This window comes from Heptranchias perlo, chromosome 30, assembly GCF_035084215.1.
Source record: "Heptranchias perlo isolate sHepPer1 chromosome 30, sHepPer1.hap1, whole genome shotgun sequence".
Classification (NCBI taxonomy): Eukaryota; Metazoa; Chordata; class Chondrichthyes; order Hexanchiformes; family Hexanchidae; genus Heptranchias; species Heptranchias perlo.
In genome coordinates this window covers 13,444,997-13,461,857 of record NC_090354.1, presented here as the reverse complement: position 1 = coordinate 13,461,857, position 16,861 = coordinate 13,444,997, and the positions used below count along the sequence as shown (strand labels likewise).

The 16,861-nt window shown below is 39.7% G+C and overlaps 1 protein-coding gene across 1 annotated transcript; it reads left to right on the top strand.

Annotated features, from left to right (window-relative positions):
* The first annotated feature begins 10,444 nt into the window (after positions 1–10,444).
* On the top strand, positions 10,445–16,439 carry sost (sclerostin). Its single transcript, XM_067969227.1, has 2 exons — positions 10,445–10,818; positions 14,396–16,439. Exons 1-2 carry the CDS (start codon positions 10,599–10,601, stop codon positions 14,821–14,823), a joined length of 648 nt encoding a protein of 215 aa, XP_067825328.1. The 5' UTR covers positions 10,445–10,598; the 3' UTR covers positions 14,824–16,439.
* Positions 16,440–16,861: the final 422 nt, after the last annotated feature.

The following is a 16,861-nucleotide window of genomic DNA, read 5'->3' as shown; positions in this document are numbered from 1 at the left end:
TTTATGTCTGAGTTTTTGTTATCGGCTGAGGGAGGAGAGAGATGCCCACTAATGTTGTATTATCCCTGCTGTGTGAAAGTTGAGATTGGTGTTCTTATCGTACTAGTGTTATAAGGGAGCTGCATTCTCCTTGTACTGGTAATGTGCACCATTTATATACGGTAAGGGTTCAAAGAAGGGATTAACTTTAAATATCCATCATTGAGATGAGAGGGAGAGAATATCATCCAAGTTTCTAAATTCGCAAAAGGAATCAATACCACGTGTATAGTCTGCATTTTGTGCAGAATCAATGATATGATTATAAGCAAAGGAAGCCATTAATTAAAAATAACTGTTAGGGCACCAGCAGTTCCAGTATCTCACCGATGCCTTGACTGGTGATTTTAAAACATTTTCAGCTACCATAATCCTTAAAGAATTAATAGGTGGAAAAGCAGGGTTTTAACGAGTATTTGTGAAAGGATGTTTAGCTGTTAGTAATTCAACAGCACCAATTCGAAAAAACAAACTTTTGGTAATGACTCAAAGTGAATTTCATTTAAAAATTGTCTCCAAACATTGAGTGGTTCTGGGGAGATTTATTCACCTCAAGGATGTCTAATGTTACTTATGGATCCTACATACATAGGTTGCTAGTGCACATGATTTTGTTCATCATTTATTGATCTTGCACTATTAGTGTGCACAACTTGCAAGGATTGGGGAGGACATGTGCATTAAAACAAAAGTGTAATAAATTGTTAATGAAATGGTGTGTGTTGGCAATGATGCATTACACACATGAATGCAACCAGGAATCCTACAGTGATAGCTGGATGAAGACTCCATTACAACACTACACACACTGGAAATCTCACTTGGACCAACATTACACTGGATGAGGGGATGTAAAGGATCCGCCAGCAATTCCTTAAAAAATGTTTTAGTGCTGGGTTCAATTATTCAAACTATCATATATATCTATAATATCTTAAAAATCTTATGTCTGCGCACAGTTCCTATCTGCACAATTTGACTTTCTGTTAATACATTCTTGTCACACTTTTTGTGTCAACTTTTTCCCATTATAAATTCCAATACTCACATTTCTAATGGGATTTGCCTAAGTAAACTCCTCACCCCGTGAATGCACAATCTGGCCACCGGGCTCCCACAAATTGTTCAAGATGTTTTCTGAAATTTTTTTTTCACCTTCAATTTTTTCTCAATAACTGAAATTTCTAATGTCCAAAATAAGGGCTTAAAAAAAACAAAACATATCTTCTTTAAGGTCTTCATTAAAGTTTTTACTTGAAGGCCTGGGCTTGGACATGATATTTTTGCTTTGGGCTGTGATTCAGTTGTATTTGAATTGTGCAGTCTGAGCACGTGCAGTGTCCCTAATTTTCTAGGATTCATAGGTACCATTCAGTCAACTGTACTGAATATTTTTCCTTAGTTTCTAGAAATGTTTGCTCAGTAGCTTTCTTAAAATAATTATGTAAGCAAGAGGATTTCAAAATTTTTACTGAGGTAAAATTTATATTGATTTTTTAAAATAAAAGTGAGGCTGTGTATATGGAAAAGTGAGGAAAAATGACAATTTCCTGATTACACAGCTGTTGTAGCTTTTGTTTTCTATAAACTTCAGAGAGTGTATCGTGCTGATGGAGAGAAAATGGCAGAGCTGATGAGAGTCGGAGACCGTGTCATCATACTAATGTTCAATTTCCAAAAAAGATCACCAGTTAACTTTTAAAGCCAACTAATTATCTCACCTGTGTTGTTGACAGTTAGAAAATATAATTGTTAATTATTGCTTACACCTGTGAGACAGACATTATAATTTCTAATACATAGGCGACAGACAGAAAGAGAATTAAAGAGAAAGCTGGATAATGTCTTTCTACATTCTAATTTGATTTAAAAAAAACAAGGTGGTTTCATTTTGAAAGTATACAAAGCCTCTTTGAGGGAAAACAGATAGGAAGGTAGGGTAGGAGGAGGAGAATAAACAGGTTGAGATTGAGGGAACCTCTGGCCTCTGGCCACCCACCTTAGGGAGAACGATATGGGTAATGGGAGGTGATGGAGTTTTTAAGGATGGGGTGAATGACAGCAGACAAGGGGAAGCACCATCAGAAGCAGATTAACTAATCATTTATCTCATGGTTGTTTATGGGACTGGGCTGTATGCAAATTAGCTGCTATGTTTGCCTACAAAACAATAGTGACTACACTTCAAAAGTAATTCATTGGCTGTAAAGTGCATTGGAATGTCCTGTTGACATGAAAGGTGCTATACAAATGCAAGTTCTAAATATTTATTAACTCTATTCTCGTCTTGATTCAGATAACATAATGTCGACTTGACATTCAGAGTTCCTTTGCAGTGTGCATTCACACAACAACTGTAATGTCAGTAGGAAACAACTTTACTTCACTGTGTGATGTGGAGATGCCGGTGATGGACTGGGGTTGACAATTGTAAACAATTTTACAACACCAAGTTATAGTCCAGCAATTTTATTTTAAATTCACAAGCTTTCGGAGACTTCCTCCTTCCTCAGGCAAATGTTTTCTTACTTCACTGTGACACTGCAGTTATAGTGTGAATGCAGGGCCTGACTTTACACCAGGATGAAACAGAGTAGGACTCCTTGAAGGAGGGAAACTCACTTTGGATTGAGTTCATTTCTTCATACTCATTCACACTCCAAGTTTAGCTTTGGTACAAGGTACTTTCGGCTTCTCATTGACACTAAACTTGTGGCTTGTGAATGTTCTATCCAACACCAGGTGGTGCTGTTGTCCATATATTTTTGGAAGGTTTTTCACTGCCATTTGTTGGCAGTACCTGAAACAGTTTCTCTGGAGTTTCAAGACGCAAATATATATATATATATATACTTAAATAATTTCTGTCCTTTCTCTGTACTTTCCAGGTTGAACTTTTTGTCCCCAGCATTTGAGTGTTTGAACTCACTATATTATACAATTCGATCTTTTTCAAAAGATCTTTAACACTGGCACGTCATTCAGAAACATGATAAAGTAAAAATGGATGGTAGAAAATAAAACTGAGGACAATAAAAATATGAAATGGATGGAGAACAAACAGTCGAACAAGATAGAAGCAGTGGGGGGGGTTAAGGGAGTTGGTCGAGAGGTAGAGCTGGGTGTCAACATACGTGTGGAAGCTGACTGATCCCATGTCTTCAACCCTTCTGTCCTTGCAAACTACTACCCCCTCTCCAATCTCCCTTTCCTCCCCAATGTCCTTGAATATGTTGTCCCCTCTCAAATCCATGCCCATCTTTCCTGCAACTTTATGTTTGAATCTCTCCAATCAGGTTTCCGCCCCTGCCGCAGCACCTAATCAAAGTCAGGAATAACATCCTCTGTGACTGTGGGCCACCATCTCTACCCTGCCCTCACTTGGTTCCACTCTTACTTATCTAATCATAGCCATGGCATCTCCAACAATGGCTTCTCTTCCTGCCCCCGCACTATTATCTCCCCATAATATCTGTCATCGGCCCACTCCTCTTCCTCATCTATGTGCTGCCCTTGGTGACATCATCCACAGACATGGGCTCAGCTTCCACATGTTCGCTGACAACACCCAGCTCTACATCACCACCACCTCTCTCGACCCCTCCACTGCCACTGTGTTGTCAGACTGCGGGTCCGACATCCAGTCTTGAATAAGCTGCAATTTTGTCCAGTTAAACATTGGGAAGACTGAAGCCATTGTCTTCGGCCCCCACCACAAACTCTGCTACCTAGCTACTCATTCCATCCCCCTACCAGGCCGCTGTCTCAGATTGAAGCCAACTGTTCACAACCTCAACATCCTATTTGACCCTGAGCTGTACTCCTGATCCCATCACAAAGACTGCCTACTTCCACCTCCATAACACTGCATTTCTCTACCCTGTCTCAGCACGTGGTGCCGAAACCCTCATCCATGCCTTTGCCACCTCCAGAGTCAACTATTCCAATGCTCTCCTTGCTGGTCTCCCATCCTCTACCCTCCATTAACTGTGGCTCATCCAAAACTCTTCGGCTCGTATCCTAACATGCACCAAGTACCACACACCCATCACCTCTGTGCTCACTGACCAATGTTAGCTCGCTGTCCCCCAACACCTCCAATTTAAAATTCTGATCCTCATGTTCAAATCCCTCCATGATTCACCCCTCCCTATCTCTGTAACCTTTATAAATCATAGAATCATAGAACCATAGAAAGGTTACAGCAGGGAAGGAGGCCATTCAGCCCATTGAGTCCGTGCCAGCTCTATGCAAGAGCAATCCAGTTAATCCCACTCCCCCGCCCTTTCCCCGTAGCCCTGCAAATTTTTTCCTTTCAAGTACTTATCCAGTTCCCTTTTGAAGGCCATAATTGAACCTGCCTCCACCACCGCCCCCTCCCCCCCCCCCCCCCCCCCGGGCAGTGCATTCCAGATCCTAACTACTTGCTGTGTAAAAAAGTTTTTCATTATGCCACCCTTTGGTTCTTTTGCCAATCACTTTAAATCTATGTCCTCTAGTCCTTGACCCTTCCACCAATGGGAATAGTTTCTCTCTATCTACTCTGTCTAGACCCTTCATGATTTTGAATACCCTACAGCCCTACATTTTCCAGCCCTACAATGCTCTGAGATCTATGCACTCCTCTGATGGTTGTGCCTTCAGCTGTCCAGGCCCTACCTTTCACCAGGCTTTTAATCATTCGTCCTAATATTCCCTTCTTTGGCTTGATGTTAATTTTTGTCTGAATACATTTCTGTGAAGCGTCTTGGGGTTTTTTTCTACGTTAAAGGCGCTATATAAATGCACATGTTTCTTGTTGTTGAATTATGTCGCTGAGGGCAATATGTAGATAAGAAAGAGAAAGGGGCCAAGGATTGATCCTTGGAGAAATTCCATCGTTAACGATATGGCGGCTTGGAATCAGAAGCCATTGCTGAAGATGCTCTGGTGATGGTTGGATAGGAAAGAGTGGAACAAAGCGGGGGAGGAGAGAGCACAACTCACCTCAAGTTTTATATAATATGTACTAGTAGATCTCCAATAGTGTGGCCCACTGTAAGTCACAAGATATATTGTAAAACAATAGGAGCTTTATACTGTGCAATGCATGTCGTTATATCTTGCTGCTAATGTGGATCTGTGTTTAAGAAGCAGCCCATGTAAGGCCACAAAGTCTAATTACTCCAAATAGATGCACACTGATGTTAATTGCTTTTGATGAAAGAGATCAGCAGATTGGTAGGTGCTTGTAAAATTTCAGTTTCAGGTCAGAAGAAGCCAGCACAAAATGGTTGCCTTTCTTTCTCCTTTTTATACTTTCGACACTTTGAAGTGTGACAGATACTTGCTAGATGCCACTTTTTATAAACAAGCCTAATTTTTCCGAGTGTGTACTGGTGGCAAAGTACCTCAGCCATCGACAACACATAAGCAGTGATAGCAGGCTCAGAAAATGCCCCCATAATACACAGGGAGTGGATAAATGGCAGTCTTTCTGTCTAGTTTTTATTTTGGCAGTCGTGGTTATCATGGTGGCATTGACAGTCGGGACGGTTCCAATCACATTCACCCACCCTGTCCCCATGTTCCTTCAACCCCTTTTCCTTCAATCATCTATCCAATCTAATCTTTGAATGTTAACATAGTTTCTGCCTCAACTCCTAACCCTGAAAATGAATTCCACAGCCTCACAAATCTGTGTAAAGAAGTTTCTCCTGCCCTCTGTCCTAAATCTCTTATATTTAATCTTGTACCTATGGCCTCTCATTCTTGATCCCTCGACCATTGGAAACAATCTGCTTCTATCTATCCTGTCCCATCCTTTCATAGTTTTAAACAATTATATCATATCGCGCCCTCATTAGCGTTGATCTAATGAAAAAGACCCAATTTTTCAATTCTTTCTTCAAATTTGTATTTCTTCATACCAGGCAGTATCTTAGTGAATCTGTGTTGTACCCTTTCTAAAGTCCCAGTAAACACACACAATATATGTGTCACTTATACTTGGGTGCATATCTCTCTCATGCACATATGTGCAATCTTACTCTTTCGCTCTCTCGCACACTTACATAGACACACACGCAATCTCTTAATAAATAACGTTTCTTTGACAAAAAATGGCCAATTATCTCCCTTGCTGTCTGGCAATCGCTGGTTCACACTGGGGTGCATTTCCACAGGAACTGGCAGTGCTAGAGTACTCAATCCAAATGATCATTTTTCATATGTGAGCCTGGACGATGAACATTGGAAAGCTATTTAGCCTTGAAGAGCATAGCTGCCAGGCCTGATTCCGTTTCCTCATCCGACATCCATGCTTTCCAGCACGGATCATTGCAAGAGGATTTGAGTATGGGAGCAAGGATGTCTTACTGCAGTTATACAGGGTCTTGGTGAGACCACACTTGGAGTATTGTGTGCAATTTTGGTCTCCTTACCTAAGAAAGGATATACATGTCATAGAGGGAATGCAGCGAAGGTTCACCAGACTGATTCCTGGGATGGCAGGACTGTCGTATGAGGAGAGATTGGGTCGACTCGGCCTGTATTCACTCGAGTTTAGAAGAATGAGAGGGGACCTCATTGAAACATATAAAATTCTGACAGGGCTAGACAGACTGGATGCAGGGAGGATGTTTCCCCTGGCTGGGGGATCCAGAACGAGGGGTCACAGTCTCAGGATACGGGGTAGGACATTTAGGACTGAGATGAGGAGAAATTTCTTCACTCAGAGGGTGGTGAACCTGTGGAATTCTCTACCACAGAAGGCTGTGGAGGCCAAGTCACTGAATATATTTAAGAAGGAGCTTGATAGATTTCTAGAAGGCATCAAGGGGTATGGGGAGAGAGCAGGAATATGGTATTGAGATGGAGGATCAGCCATGATCATATTGAATGGCGGAGGAGGCTCGAAGGGCCGAACGGCCTACTCCTGCTCCTATTTTCTATGTTTCTATGGGTCCAGCATGGCATCACTGGACAGCAATCGAGAGCAGGAACACTGGTTGATGTTCCATGCCCAGAGTTGCTGAGGCCTATTGTGATAATCTAATTGTTGTCTCAGCTGAGATCAGTTAACTCGGCACTAATTGGGTATCCAGTCCGGGTCCTTCTGATCCTCATGGCCTAGTTACACGCTGGTCGAACCATCTGAGCTATTGATGGTTTTTAATGTTGAAAATACACTGCAGCAAATCGCACATATCCCCATTCTTTATTGTGTCCTTGTTATTGTAACTTTTTTCCTGATTTTCAATTAATTTTAATCTCAAACGGTCCAGTTTTAGTGTAAATTCCCACCTGTTACTATTTTATGCACAAACACACACGCACACACAAAGTTATGAGCAGATTATCTCACCATTCAAAACCAACTTTACATATGGGGAAAACCTTCACAAAACTGCACAAATTTCCTGTAAAAATGACTGCCTTTTTCAGGTTTTTCAGAATCCCTACCATTGTGACATTAATGACAGATATGGCTGGCAAATTGAAATTGACAACAGGAATCTACTTTGGTATTTCCGTCACTTATTTCAGGGTCATTCTTAGATATGAGGTTAGACAGGTCATGACCTCCTTAGATCTCAAGTGTGCAAATATTTAATGTTGTCAATAGACTCTTTGCTGAAATACGAGTTAATTAGTGACAGTCAACTTAACTAAAGCCCCTTATCTGGCTGTGTCGTTATGTTTATTCGAGATAGTCTGTGTATTTGAGGCAGTGTTTGCTCCAATATTGGCTTATCTAGCAAAACAATGTATTAAGATTAGCTTTAATACCCTTTATTTGCATACCCTTGTTACTAATAATTTGCAGATGTGAATAACAATGAGCAAAGATAAATAATTGAACGATAGGAAACAAAGAGATTTTTTGACTAAAGAAACTTCAACAACCAACACATTTTGATCCTGTCCCTTCCTAATATTAACTCATTGAATCATAGGACTTTCAGCACAGAAGACCATATTGGTTTATTGAGCCTGGGCTGATGCTGACTCCCTACTGGAAGTATCTACTTTAATCCATTTGAAACTTTAATATGAAAGAATGGACACAAAGTACAGTATTACATGACCACAAGAACCAAGCCATATGAGGCTTTAGGCTACTTGTCGCCCATCTGTTTTGGGAGGGGGGATGTGCAGTGAAGATGTTTCTGAATTGAATCAATTATTTGTTGTTTGCCCCGGAGTGAGTCCTTCCCTCACCACCTCTGTTTATCCCAGTAAAGTGCTGGGACCGGGGAGAGGCTGCGACAGACAACAACTGATCAGAAAACCGCTAGCAAATTGTAATCTGACCAAACAAATTAATAATCCAAAATGTCCATTGACAAGGCAAGCGATATATGGGACACCTTTAACTCGTCATTTTATGTTTTTCTAGATAAACTTGACTGAGCTACAGCCTCATTTTTTTCAGGTGATTTGTGTATGTGTGTCTTACGAAGTTGATACTAAGCCAGATTCCCCGGTTTGATCTCCTGCCTGTGCTCCATCAGTCAGGGTGGCAGTAGAGGCTAGACAGTTAGCTGTAGTATCCCTGGGGTAGAGAGGGGGAAAAGGCCAGGCTTCCTGTTCCTGATTGATGTCCAGTGAGCCTTGCTTGAAATTGCAGATACGTGAACATAGGGTGATGCCACCTATAGTCGAAGAGCCTTCCAAAACTCACTGCTAGCCTCACACGGGAAAATGGAAATATGACCAAAGTACTGGAACGACATGGGATTGGGAATCTGTGCCTTCAGGTGAGGGGGTGTAGGTGCAATAATTGGGGAACACCAAAATAGTTGGTAGGTATTTGTGTATGTTTGTGTGTGTGTGTTTCTGGAGGATAAAACTTATGGTGAATAGAGTCTGTGCACTTTGTATGGTAGACAGAAGGGTTAATTATGGACTTTGATTTATGGTGATGTTATGACTTTGGCACGCCATATTTTCACATAAAGGCCACGTCTTTCTGCGGGGCATTTGAACGCAGCCATCAAGTGGTTATTATTCCAAAGTGTTCAGGAAGTTGTTAAGAGAAGAGAATTGCAGCCTTTGTCACTGTTTATTTAACGAAACGTCGCCTTATACAGGAAAAGGAAGCGGCAGCACTACAGTGCATAAAAATACCCTGCCTCAAAAGCTCGGGGGAGTGCCATGGCGACTCTCCTTATCAATATAATAATTTGACCGAGAATTACTGACCGAAAAAAAAGCTTGGAGTCACGCTTGAAATGGAGACTGAAATTATACTGATTTATTTACCAGAAGAATGCAATATCTGGCATTCTTTGGGGGTGCAAATGTTTACCTCGGATGTAAGACGCCACTGCGCTGGCCGAGATTATCATAATAAAAACCTTTAGGCGAGATTACTTGCTCCAGACAATTACACGTCTCTTTTGTTTAAGATTAAACGGCTCTTGTATTTTGAACTCTGCAATTAGTTGACTGTACAGACCATAATTATACTCTTATTATCGTACAGAAGTTCCTTTTAATACAAGACATGCGACATTCAATCGATTAAACAAAAAAATCTCAAACTGATACTATCTCAGAAAGTATTAAACCGATAAGATGAAGTTAATCAGTCCAATGTGTTATGTTCAAACGGCAATATAACAAACAGCCTACCGTGTGTGTGAGGAGCTCACCCTATCACAGAATAAAACAATGATCTTAAAGCAAATGCTACGGTCACTGCCTTTTCATTAAGATTTAGTTGAGTGATTTTTTTTCCCGCAAAGTCCCAAACCAAGCAATGAATGTGTGTGTGTGAGAGAGTGTATGTGTGTAGGGGCCTCTGAGTGCAAGTAAATAAAATGCTATTTCTACTTTTGTCCAGCTGAGTATATAGTAAGTAAACTGGGGCTCACTTTCTCCGGAGCCTTGCATCATCCCATTAACTATTGTATAAAGCTAAATGTTTCTTCTCCCCTCGTCCCCCGGCAGTAAGCTGCTGCATTGATTCGTCACAAATTTACAGCTGTAATTACAATTAACGTAATTATAATTAACATAATTGCAATTAACATAATTACAATTATCATAATTACAATTAGCGCCAGTGCTCTTGAATCCAGAGCACTGCATTCATATTAATGTCTTCAATAATATGCATTAGGGATTCCAGTTTTAACGATGAATACATTATCTGTGGTGCTTCTCAGTAATAAAAGAAACTTGCTGTGTATGTCTTTAAATATTTTATCTTTTTTATTTTAACATGAAAAATGAAATAGAAACGATTATTATTTGACTAATCACAGATATTAGTGCTCCTTCTTTATAAAAAATAGTTTTGAGAGCTTGAGAGGAGGAAAAGTTCTGAAACTGCACTCGACTTTCCAGTAGATGTGAAAGTTTGCAAGTCTTTGGCTCTGGGCCACGCCTCTCAGTAAATGTCAGTCAGCCCCTATCTGAAGATTGGTGTGAAGAAAGTCGACGTAACTCCTCTGCTCCCGACGTTGATGACCAGTTTTTGGGGGGGTCGAGGCTGCCTTATAAAGGAGGATGTTTGAGGATTTTTTCTCCAGGTTAGGGGTTTAGGAGTTGTGGGGCTTTGCTGAATAATCATGGGGCTCCTTCAGTACGTCCAGCCCTGTCTGATCGCCGCTTGCATCTGCGTCCTGGTCCGAGGGAGTCTGAGTCTACCTGCAGGCTGGGGGTCTTTGAAAAACGATGCGACAGAAATCATTCCCGAATACCAGGAGATTGCCACCGAGGTGAGAAATCACAGCATCAACCAGGCGAAACACGGGGGCAGAAGGCGGATCCAATCAGTGCAAGTGCGGGGTAAGGATGCAATAATTCATTTATCTTAAATCATGAAAAATAAAATATAAAAGATTATTATTAGTTATAGATGGTTAAAGCACTTTGGAACAACCTGACTTCGTGAAAGGCGCTCTATATATATATATATATATATATATAATGCAAGTTCTCCTTTCATTAAAGAAAGTTTTTTTAAAAAATCCGAATTTGGATGTATTACATTTGCAATGCAGTTGTTCGCCTCTAATTATTTCTAGCATTTATCTGCTTATTTTGCTGCTCCCTTTCCACCCTGTGCATATTTGCATGCGGGTTGTGTAAGTATTTGCTTATTTTAATAGCTTTCTTGTTATTTCCTTCATGAATCGTGCGCCTGCAGTGTATTGTCATTCGTCAAAGGTGTCAACCAACAGCCGCAAACCCCGCTCTGTTTTATAGCCAGTTACAAATTATAGGATATTAAGGTGTACAGATTCTGTTTCATGGAGTTTATTTTAAAAACTGCCTTGTAACAGACACCGCCTCCCAAAAAAGAAATACGGTGTGTTTAGATTAGACTTTATTCAGATTCCCCACTTTTTGATCGGCATATCCTGCAGCTCCTGTTTGAAATCATTAAGTATTCCTATTTGTCACATGTCCTTTCTTTCTGTAGGTATTCTTGTTTTGTCTAGATCTGTTTCTCCCCCTTTTTAACTGCTGATTCAACCATTATTTCCTGATTAATAATACCCAATAATTGTGGTAAAGTCCTTTTTTAAAAATAAAAATATTTTATACATCATATACACACAAAGCAATAGAGCCATTGCGATAAAGTTTCAATAATGGGAGGTATTATATGTGGATTTGCATCTAGCAGGCAGCTGTCACTCATCAGAATTCTCCCACCAGATTCATACTTTTGTTACAGAAGCAGAACAATCTTTTTAAAAAAAGAGAAACCCTGGGGTAGATTTTCAACTTTTCAATGGAAGTAAAAATTGGTTGGTTTCTATAACGTCGACTGATCCACGAGAATAGGCAGCTAGTTTAAAAAATCTACAACACTGTCTTGACTTGGAGCCTGAAATTTACAAGCAGTTGTAACAGCCCTCTGATTAACCTCAGCAGTTTATAGGAAGTGTATCTAGAATTACCTGAATTTGCCTATTTAGACCAGTGGTCTTAACGGCAGAGGCCAGGTTACCAACACTAGCTAAGCAACACAGCCATGCTCCAGACCTGAAACTATCTGTGAGCAATGCCATGGGAGTTCTGTTAGTATCTCAAAATGCTACAAGAGGTGTCCGTCTTCCTGTGTGTTATAAACTCAATATAAATAAACAGTCTCTGTTTTATAGTTCATTATGCTTAGAAAAATTTTGTTTTATATTTTCATGACCATAACATAATTATATAAAGTACAGTCTAAACTTTGCTGCATTTGGATATGTTGTACGTTAGTTTTCTATTGTATTGTGGCATAGGTGGAATGATACTATGAGAAGCATGTATGTGTTGGGTGTGGGGGCCATCACAATTTTGATTTGACCATCAGTTTGCTCAGCAGTGAAAACTGTAGCAAATGAACAGGGACTGAAAAACCAATTTGTATGAAAGCAAACATACTACAATAGTATCAAGGGATTGCAAATCGACACAGCTTTTGATGCTATATGGTGTAGCTTGTCAACTAAATAGTTTTTTTTGCCGTCTTTCCAGCAAGTATTCCTCTTACTACTACATCAATAGAACCGTTCTACCACAGTTAAGTGATTCAGTACAGACCTCCGCTGTATGCTCATTCAGTATTCTAGGCTCACAATAAGGACTGTTCCATGATAAATAAATAATACTTGCATTTGTACATCACATCATTTCAAAACATCTCAAGATGCTTTGCACAATGAAATACTTTGAAGTACAATGATTCTCATTATGTTTGCAACGTGTGAGCAGACTTTGCTCTTGGGTCATCATTTCAAAACATCTCAAGATGCTTTGCACAATGAAATACTTTGAAGTACAATGATTCTTATTATGTTTGCAACGTGTGAGCAGACTTTGCTCTTGGGTCATAATAGAAGTGTCTATCTTGAAATTAATATGAACAAAATATTTCTTAACAACCTACAACCCATTTTGAGTTTAATACCTTTGAAACAATACAATTGAGTAAATAAATGTATGTCAATCAGTGAGTAAAATGGAGAAACACACCCTAGAATAATTTAATCTCTACTCATATATAAAGACTATGGTATTAATGTGTGTACATATATGGGTAGCTAGTGGGACAGCACATATATTTAACTTGATAGTCTGCTAAAAAGAAAAAAAAATCACACAAACTAGTGTGCTGTACTCGATTGACTCCTTGTTTTCCAGTAGTAATTTCCACATTGTTTATAAAAAAAAACGTTTTCTTTTATCAAGTACAACCGAAACAGACATCCCTTATTCCTGTGCAGATCCTTGCACAAGTCTGTAGTCAATAGACTGCCAAGATTCTGATTTTGGTAGCCTGTGGCCAGTGATTTAGTGTGAATTTTGAATTTCACTTTATGTGATTGATGGGAATGTGCATAATAAATCTGTACTGAAGGTAAATATGACAGTTAACTGGGGAAATTGTTGTATATTGACTTTAAAGACTGTAGATTGTTAAAACAAGCAGATTCGTGCATTGCTGCTCTTGTAACTCTGTTATTTTATAATGCAGCAGTATTTCAGGCTAATAAGAGTATAGGTATAGAGTGTACTAATTCAGACCTGTACTGGCCACAACAGGGTGCATTTTCTTTTGATACAGGTCCTTTCTCTCGTGAAATGGATGAATTTGTGCTTGACTCTCTGGCACTTCATCCCCAGCTCCTTCTGAGTGTCCTGATATTGATTTGCGCCATGTCTTCTGTAGCCTTGAGTCATCAGATCTGTGCTGAATTAGGGCAATGGAACTTTGGCTCAGTGCCCTTGGTTTAGGGAAGGGAGAATTGCCCATGATTCCCATTCCTGACTGCTATCTAGCAACCCCTACTGGAAGTGTGGATGTTAGTTGCAGACAGGATCATGGTTGGCTATGGTTTTCCCCCTTGTGATACAGTAGCCTGCTGACACTTACTCTGTAGGCTCACAAACAGAGAATGGTCACTTAGGCGATGCAGCAAAGGATTCAAAGCCTTCAGGAGAGAAGGAGAGAAAATTGACGGTAAAGGAAAAACAGATGAATATAAACAGAAGTGCTGGAAAGGCACAGCAGGTTGGTCAACATTTGAAAGAGAAAAATAAACATTTTGGGTGCAACTCTTCATCAGAACCATTTTGATTTATTATTGCACAGAAACTTGAACCTATCTCTTTTTCAGATGCTTAATACCTGTTGTGTCTTTCTAGCATTTTCTGGTTTTGTTTCAGATTCCCAGCATGTACCTATCTGTTTTTCTTTTGATTAGGAATGTTTTTTAATTTGAGCAGATTTGAACAGTGAAAATGTTTTTTTGCAATTTAATCCCTGTTCACTTTTACCATTAATTATTTGGCGTATTACACATGTAGCTGGTTTCAGTGGTCATGTCCTTATACTAATCGGTCTGCCATGTCTCTCCCTGTGTAGGGGCAACAGAGTTCAGCTGCAGAGAGCTGCGATCCACCAGGTACATATCAGATGGCACATGTCGCAGTGTGAAGCCAGTGAAGGAGCTGATTTGCTCCGGTCAGTGTTTGCCAGCCCACCTCCTCCCAAATTCCATTGGCCGGGTTAGGTGGTGGAGCAGACATCAGACCTCCGACTATCGGTGTGTACCGGCCCACTCACGCACCCAGCGCGTCCGACTGGAGTGCCAAAACCAGGAGACAAGGACCTACAAAATCCAAGTGGTGACTTCCTGCAAGTGCAAACGGTACTCGCGCCACCACAACCAGTCGGACAATAAGCAGTTTAGGAAGGAAGCTGTTTCGAGGAGGAGAAAGAACAAGAAGAAAGCAACACCCCCCAAAAACAGAGGCAAAGGCAACCACCATGACCAAGCTGACCGATATTAGAAACTTTTTTTATCAAGTATAATATTATGCCCTACTTTTTGGAAATTCATTGCTGGATGAAAAGTCAATATAGTTCCATTTTTCTAAAGCACTTACTCTAAAGTGCGTATAATCCAGCATATAACAATGATTCTTTTTAAATCTGCAGGAACATTGCACTCCCTACTCAGTCTGGGGTTAAATATTTCCGAGCTGAACAAAATGTCCTGACCAAAGTATATTCTAGGATATCCTATTCTAATATATCGTAGAATCCTTCACTTCCTTTTAGAAACAAATTCTACATGTTTTATGGGGAACCTGTAAATTCTACAGTCTGTTACTATGTCTAGCAGGATATAATGTTACCCTATAGGACAGCTTTTATATGTTACAGTATTTAATTTGGAACGAATGTTGGCACTGTTTATAAGTGCAGATGCAATTATTCAATTGGAAAAAGGCTGTACCTCATTTGGGTCTGTAACAGTTCAACTCCAGATTAAACACCAAGGGAAGCTAATGTAAGTGGGGATCCTAAGTAAATCCTATAAACTACTATTTGCCAATATGGTAGAACAGGGACAGGTGACAACATAACCCTCAGTCATTCTACCCTGTGCACAAGCAACAGGCACTAATGTAAATTTGTAATTGCCCCCAGTTATACTGTGGTGTAAATAGGGACACTCACAACTTGAGTATGGGTGGGTCAAAAACTGACATATAATTTCACGGGGAAGTCCAGTAGCTCAAGTATTTGAGTACCTGACATGCTGATCAGAAGGCTGAGAGTCTGAATCTCATTCCCAGGGTTCTCTGCCACTTATATCCATCCATGATAGCAATCAAGGGATAGGCCCACAGACGAAACCTCCCAACCCTCCCAACTAGGAGAGGATGCACTCTGTCAGGGAGAAGAGAGGAAGGTGGAAGAAATAAATCATCCAGGAACAATATATAAATCCTTATTCATAATATGTTTGATGTATATATCAGATACCTGGTACCTAAAGATATCCACAGCAATTTCTGAAAAACCCAAGCTCCAGAAGTGAATTATATTACTTGTTGGGGAATGGGGGGAAACACAGAATCTTTGACCCTCCCCTTCTATTGTAAACATTTTTAGAACTTTTTTCTCTGAATAAAACCAGTTCCATTTTTATCATAATTTACCAATACATTTATAAAAAATGTATGTAACTTCATTGTTTGCTTTGTCCTATATTTACAACCTGAAACAATAAATGTTAAATGGCTGTACATATCTCAAACATTACACTGCTCATTAATTTAATAACAGGATAGGATATGGAATCCACACCAATGGCTATTTTGTGAAGTGTTTATGAGCTCTTTGTATGAAGTTTTACGTGTAAAGTTTCCACAGTGTGATGAAATGGTACAAGAAACTATTGTAGCCTCCTAAAGGGATTTTGAGATAAGTGGCCAAAGTGCATAGACACAAGTAATTGTTTTTAAAAAATAATGAATCATATTTATTTTTCTCATTTAAATTATTTATACTGCCATGTTTCATGTAGATGCGTGAGAACTATTCTTGCCATATAAAGTATTGTATTATTGCAGACTTTTAAATGTCATGAAAATAAAGTAGCCAGAACTGAAACAAACCATGTCCTTGTCTTGTTTTATGTATCATTAGTCATCCCAATTGCTTAAATCAAATAAACTACTAGTAACTGGCAGAAAGGACACATTGAGCAACAGAGACAGGAACAAACATGCCCTGGGTCTTGACTACAGAATACTCAATGACTACAAATAGCATCATAGGTGATAAAATGGCAGTGTGTCTGTAAGAGAAACAGTCAACAGAACATCAGCTGCCTCACGTTGATGTACCTCATGGTTAGATCTAGTGTTCAGAAATTAGTTCATTTACACTCCAGTTTCCAGTTTTGGGGGTCAAATATTGGAATCACGTAATGCATAGTGATGTTCAGCGTGCTTTGTAAATCTGATTTTACAGTGTTTCATTATTGAAGGATTGCATCAGAAACATCTAGTGGTAGGACATAAACACTGTGATCTT

Excerpts from the sequence above, each read along its gene's own strand:
- sost (XM_067969227.1), top strand. The coding sequence starts at position 10,599 with ATGGGGCTCCTTCAGTACGTCCAGCCCTGTCTGATCGCCGCTTGCATC. Across the intron at positions 10,819-14,395 it reads CCAATCAGTGCAAGTGCGGG|GGGCAACAGAGTTCAGCTGC; the intron begins GTAAGGATGCAA and ends CTCCCTGTGTAG.